This window comes from Alligator sinensis, unplaced genomic scaffold (genome assembly GCF_000455745.1).
Source record: "Alligator sinensis unplaced genomic scaffold, ASM45574v1 scaffold1331_1, whole genome shotgun sequence".
NCBI lineage: Eukaryota > Metazoa > Chordata > Crocodylia > Alligatoridae > Alligator > Alligator sinensis.
Window position 1 is genome coordinate 187240 of NW_005843285.1, and position 7001 is coordinate 194240.

Consider the following 7001-nt stretch of genomic DNA (forward strand, 5'->3'; position numbering starts at 1 on the left):
GCCCCCAGCCCCAGGCCCAGCCTCAGCTCCAGCCCACAGCCCCAGCCTCCAGCACCCAGCTCTAGCCTCTGGCCCCCAGCCCCTGGCCCCCAGCCTCCTTTCATAAGTGTCCCACGCCGGACCAAGGCGGCACACTCACAGACTGAGACGGCGCGCTCATGGACCGAGGTGGCACAGGGGGGGCATTGCACCAGCTTGGGCCAGAGCAACCCGCAGTCCGAGTCTGGCTATGGTGTGAGCAGCCATGTCTGGGTAAGGAGCCGAATGCGGGAGTTGCAGTTCTGTGTCAGGCTGGTTCTGCAGAGCAGCAGCAGGGCCCCTGTCCTGGACCAGGCTGCCCTGCCACAGCCTCCCTTGGCCGGCTGGCCCAGCAAAGCACCAGGTGAAGAAGCAACTTCTACTGGCAAGAGAAGTCTGGTCTTCATGCTAGCCCTCTCCCAGACTGGGAGACATGCCAGTAGGAAGACTACCCACTGGTGCAGGTGATCTGTGCACAGGGCCGGGGTGGGGTCCTGCCACCTACATGTGTGACTTGTCTCACACCCCTGACAGACCAGTGTCTGCTGCACCAGCTGTGCTGGGTAGTGCTGGCATGTGTAGGTCACCTCTGCTGCTGGGCCTGGCCAGGCTTGGGGGCTGAGTGCGGGAAGGGATTGGTGACCATCACTGTGTCTGGGGACACCACTGTCCAAGTCCCTGCCCAACTTGGTCTTTCTAATGAGGTCACATATGGTACCAGCCTTTGATTGCTTGAACTATCTGGGTGTTCCACACTGAACAGCAAACATCTGCAGGCCATTAAAACAAGCCTTAGATGATCTCACAGATGCGAGAAGGAGGGTTGCGTTTGTCCATTTCTTCTGCTTTCAACTGGACAGTGCAGGCCTGAACAGGCTTTTCCCTCTTTGCTGCCTTGGTCCAAGTCTTCTGCAGTTTTGCTAGATTGCAACATGGAGCTCTTCCCCTACTTTGTGACAGCTTTGTGGGTCAAGGAGTGCCTGGTCTATGTGCAAAATTGTACCCAATTGACCTGTAGGTGTGCACCTTTCCTGGTGTAAACATGGCCTCTTTTCAGTCTTCCATATATTCACTGGGAATCAGTTTAAGTGAGACTGGGAAATGAGACTTTTCATTCCGGAATAAAAGCATCCACATGAGAGTTTAGAGTGAAACCAGGTAATCCAGTTTAAATTGGTACTTTACAGGTGCATCTTACATGTGCACTTTACTGCGCAGTAGACTAATTTGCTGCTCAGTAAAGCATCACCGTTTCCACATGGGCAGCATTTAGGCCTATGTAGACTAATTTACTGCACTGTTGCATAGTCCCATCAGACATAAGCACTGTCCAGTGGTGGAGTAAATTACTGCACTTAAACGCATGTATAGACAGTGATGTCTATATTAGTTTACTCCTGCTCAAATTTTGCCAATTTATTCGACCGCATTAATTGCATGTGTAGATGTGCCATCTGTTATTTCAGTCTAACATCTTGGCCAGGTACAGACATTACACTTTTACAGATGTAAGTGATCAGAAACCTGACTATACCCATAACAGAACAAGAGTTTACCACACATAGGGCATGTCTACACGTTCATTAATGCACAGTAGTTGGTGAAGATTTATTTTAGTACTTGCTTAATGAAGTACTAACTAAATGCACAGCAACAGCAGTTACTGTGTAGTAGCACTGGCAAATGCCTTTTTTGTGACACTCCACTAAGAACAGGACGTCCTTTTTTGTGACACTCCTGGCGTCCTTTTTTGTGACACACCACTAATTACACTACACAGTAGCATATTAGCACTGTTTATGCTGTCATGTGCTACTGCACAGTTTTATTAGTTTCCTGCACGTTAAGCATCTCATGTGGATGGGCCCATAGACTAGTATAAAAATGGCAGAACATCTAGGATGTTGAAGATGGGGATGTGAGAGTGTGGAACATCACAGAATCATAGCAAATGAGGGTTGGAAGGGACCACAAGAGGTCACATCTAGTCCAACCCCTTGCTCAAAGCAGGACCACCCCCAACTAGATCATCCCAGCCATGGCTTTGTCTAGCCAGGTCTCAAAAACCTCAAAGGATGGAAATTCATCACATAGAAGACAACGTACATGTAGGGAGTCAGTTGATAATGAACAACAGGAAGTTCTTCTCCATCAGTGTGGAATCAAAGTGTGGGTCTCATTGCCAACAGATGCAATGGAAGCTGACCATGAGCCAGATTCACAAAGAGATTAGACACGTTCTTGGAGGAAAGGGGCATCGGTCATTATTGAGCATGGGAGTGAGGGGCATGGCCTCTGAATCAGAACTCCCTAGATCTTAAATGCCGAAGGCTGCAAGTGAGAGAGGAGCAATGAAAAAAACCTGGTCATGCCCAGTTCACTCTCCTTTTCAGCATCCACTGTCTGCCCCTGTGGGACACAAGAGACTGGGCAAGATGAACTTATGGTCTGACCCAGTCAATGGCAGTTCCTATATTCTTAATCTCCCAATTTGTGTCTCTGGCAAACACTAAATAAGCCAATCCTGTTTGGTTGTTATTTTTTCTAGATCCTGAAAGAAGAAGGTGCTGAGTGAAGACCTGGCTTGCAGCTGAGCCCAGAAGGATTTCTCAAGCAAGTCTTGTGTGTGTCTGTGAGACAGCACCCATTGGATGGTCATCAAAGATCCAGGCCTGGGACACAGAGGAGCTGTATTTTGTAGCTCAGACGTGGAGAAGCAGGGACCCCTGAGAAAGTAGGAGACTCTGAAAAGCAGAAGGGATACCTCAGGTCTGAAAGATTGCCATAGACTGAAGAAGAATGAGGCCAGATAGGTGCTGACGGGCTATGAGGGGAATCTGGAGCTGAGAGTCCCTGCAATCCTTGGAGATCATGGTTGAAAGAGCCCATCAAGACATTTCTCCTAAAGGTCATAGACACAACCCCAAGTCCCAGCCTCCATGTTGCCTTTTGCCATTCTTGCATGGCTGGGGGAAGTGGAAAGGACAGAGAGAGCTGAGCATCGAGAACCTGCGGGAAGTTGAGCACCAGCTGGAGTCCCAAGGGAAGATGACTTTGAGGTTAAGAAGTTGTTACAAGCTGGCCCTCGAGAAATTCCCTCAGGAGCCCCCGTGTGTGCAGGACAATGCCCGGATGGTCATTGAAACCCAGGAGACAAAGCTGATATTTGTCTCTGGGGAAGGGGAGTGTGAGATCAAGGTATTCCATACCACAGAAAGTCCCCAGTATGAAGTGAGTGAGCCCACAAAAGACGTGTATCTGGCCAGGCTCCTCCATCAGCCTCAACAGCTGTCTATTGCAAACCTCAAGGATGTCAAGACAAGACTAGAGGCCTGCAGTTCTCTGACAAAGGAGTTGAAGATCTGTTTTGAGGAGGCCCTGAAGGAATTCCCTCAAGAACCCGAGTGTGTGAGAAACAATGCCTGCCTGCTGATCCACGGTGATGGGATGAAGCTGAGATTCATTTCAGGGGAGGGGGAATGTGAGATTACTGTGTCCACAGGGAAACCCCACTACAAAGTCAAGGAACCCACTAAAGATGTGTTCCTGGAAAGGTTGTTCTCCCGGCCCCAGTGGCTGAGCAAGCAGAACCTCCAGAGAATCCACAATGGGCTGGCATCCTGGGAAGGGATAAGCACGGAGCTGAGAAGCTGTTTTGACATCTTCCAGGAGAAGTTTCCCAATGAGCCAGCATGCATCCAAGAGATTCCCACCATGAACATGAAGTGGGATGGGACAAGGCTGCAGTTCCTCTCAGATGGAGACCTCACCGTCACCATCACATGGCAGGATGGGAAACCTACCTATGAGGTCAATACAAAGACCTGGACAATGTATCGGAAGATACTCCAGTGTAGTAAACAACCTCTGAGCACAGAGAACCTCGAGGAGGTGCGGTCAAAGGTAAGGAGTCTGCAGAAAGTGCCAAACAAGGTCAAAAATGTGCTGAACGTGGCTGTAGAGAAGTTCTCCAATGAGCCAAGGTGCCTTCAGGAGAACGCAAGGCTGGTCATGGAGTGCGATGTTGGGGAGATTGTCTTCACCTCCGGGAAAGGAGAGAACATAGTGGATGTGTGCTTCACTAATGGGAAGGTCTACTCTAACGTGAAGGAGACCATACGAGTGAAGATCTGTAGGGCATTCCAAAACATTGCCCGGAATCTACTTTCAATTTTTCTGAAATATGTTCTGCCATATCTTCCATGTTGTATACCAGTCAGTAAAGTGGCTTCATAGCACTGAGGTGACCCATCCAGAGTAGGGCTCTTAGCTCCCCTTCCCTGAGCTTGAACCATCTAGGCCCCACAGTCCTCCCAGAGGTGGGCGAGACCCCAGGACTCCTGCTTCTTGGCCCTCCAGCTCTCACCCTGAAAACTCATTAGAGGTGGGAAAAACCCAGGTGTCCTGGCTCTTCAGCCCTCCTACTGTCACCTCTGAGATCTCACAGTCACAGTCATCCCATAGTGGAGAGACAACCCAGGAGTCCTTCCTGCCAACCCCTCCTTCTCTAACCCCCTCTCTCCCTCCACATATCCCACAGCCCTCCCAGAGATGGAAGCGAAGCCAGGGGTCCTGGCTCCCAGTACCCATATTGGAACAAAGTAGACCCTACTCCCTTCCCGGCGGTGGAAGACAGTCCAGGTGTCCTGATTCACTGTGCCTACCCCCATTGTAATCCAGTAGACCACACTGCCTTCCCCAGGCTGGGAAGTGACCCAGGTATTCTGGCTCCAAGTCCCCCCAACTCCTTCTTACCTGGTAGCCCACATTACTCTGGCAGAGCTAGGAGAGAACCCAGGAATCCTCCCCCCTATCCCTCCTGTTCTCAACACTTCCAGATCCCATCATCTTCTCAGAAATGGGAGGAGAACCCTGAATCGTGGCTCCTAGAGCCCCCCATTGTAATCCAGGAGACCCCAGAGCTGGGACAGAGCCCAAGTGTCCAGGATCCCATCCCCGCTGTGTTCTAACCCAATGGACTCCTCTCTCCTCCCACAGCTGGGGGAGAGCCCAGGAGTCCTGCCTCTCAGCCCTCCAGTTCTCACCACCCCCAGATCCCACTGTCCACTCACAGCTGGGAAGAGAACCCCAGTGTCTTGACTCCCCAACTAGACCCAGCTTCCCTACATGAAAGGGGAAGCAACCAGTTACTTGACCCTCTAGGCCTGGACTCTAGGTGTTCATTTCCTCAGCCCTGCCAAAGCCAGAGCACTTGGCTCTAGGCTTGCGTTTACATGCAGTTGAGCAAGGAGATCTTTGGGAGAATTTTGGCATGAAGGCAGCTACCTAAGGGGTTTTGGCATGCCCCAGGGCTCAAAGCCAGCTGAAAAACGGGGGCTTTTTTTTGGCAGCACAGATTTGGATGTTAACAACCCTCTCATCTTGATCTTCCACTATTCAAGCTATCCTTTCTTCGGCAATGTTGCTGTCTGTTGGCCATTCCTGGTGATGCCCTTCCATTTCATAGCCATGCAGGGGCTTTTTAGCTCTAGCTAAAAACCTTGACTCAGGTGCGATCCTATGAACTCAGGGGCACAAATGGCTGATAGTGTAGTATTGGAGGCCTTTTCAAGACACTCAAGAAAGCTAGATATTGTTTTACAGATCTGAATAAGAGATGTATATTTAACTATAAGGACTACAAGACTAATGAAATGTTATCTTTGTACTATTCTTGCCTAGTTTGTTGCACTATTCTTTAACTTACATATATGAATGAAGCAAGTTTTTTTTTTACTATTCTGACAATTTTTGCCTAATTTCTGGGGTTTTTAGAATGTTTTCAAATGTATTATCTAGCAAATAAGTGCGCATTCCAATAAAAGATATATTTGTTGTTGCTTTGATATTCAACTGATATGGTGCTTTGCATACTAATAAAGCTTCTAGTTTCTTTTAACTGGAGGAAAAATATATTATATGTGATGTCATGTGTTATAGTGTATGTGATTATGCACCATGCCATTTGCACCCTACTTTTCAAAATCCTAGATCTGCCCATGGACCTATCACTTCATCTAATTTCTTCTCAGTATAATATAGGACCACTGGTGTTGTACTCAGGCAGTGCTGAGGGCGTCAGTTGACTTCCTGCAAGATTCCTGCTAATCTCTCTCTACTCTACAGGTGTGAACAACCCTCTCTCCTTTTTAATGGTCTTCCATTATTCAAACCATCCTTTCTTTTACAATGCTGCTCTCCTTAGCCCTTCTTGATAATGTCTGCGCTAAAGCCCTGCGGACTCTTTTTACCACGAGCTCAAAACCTTAACTCAAGTGTGGTCATATTAATTTGGGTGTAGAAATGATTGTCAGTGAAGCATTAGAGGTGCTGTCAAGACAATCAAGAAGTCTAGATCTCATTTTACAATGCTGAATCAGTGATATTTAACTGTAATGATTACAGGACAAATAACAAAATATCTTTTCAGTATTTTGGCCTAGTTTGTTGAATTTTTTCAAACATTATATACTCTAGCAAATTAGTGTGCGCGCCATTAAATGTATCTCTGTTTTTCTTTGATTTTAAACTAACCAAAACAGGCGTAAGCCCTTAGCCTCTTAGTAAAGCTTCTGGTTTCTCTTTCAATGGATAAAAATATGTGTTGTTTTATGTGGTGATAGGCCACACCACATTCACCTCATCCCCACCCCTACCCCCACCTTTTCAACGTCCTAGATCCACCTTCGACAATACCCATGTATCCCTCCATCCTGTGCAGACACATCATTCTGGTTCCAAAATTCTTTTAGAGTTGCTCTGAAAAGGAGGAATAAGGTCAGACAAACGTTACTTTTACTCTGCAACATTATGTCCATGCAGGAAATGATGCCAGTGTCACAAACCCCACTGTGGGGTGGGGGCTTGTGGGATGTCATAGGCTCATAGGAAAGTAGGGTTGGTTGGGACCTCATAAGGTCACCTAGTCCACCCCCAGCTCAAGGTGAGATCGTGCCTGAATAAACCATTCCACCAAGTGTTTG

The 7001-nt window shown here is 48.0% G+C and overlaps 1 protein-coding gene across 1 annotated transcript in view; it reads left to right on the forward strand.

Annotated features, from left to right (window-relative positions):
* LOC112548570 overlaps positions 1-5129 on the forward strand; it is a 13841-nt gene extending 8712 nt beyond the window's left edge. Inside the window, exon 2 of the mRNA XM_025194724.1 lies at positions 2567-5129. Within this exon, the coding sequence (XP_025050509.1) occupies positions 2890-4254 (1365 nt within the window). The 5' untranslated portion in view covers positions 2567-2889 and the 3' untranslated portion in view covers positions 4255-5129. The remainder of the gene's footprint in view (positions 1-2566) is intronic.
* Positions 5130-7001: the final 1872 nt, after the last annotated feature.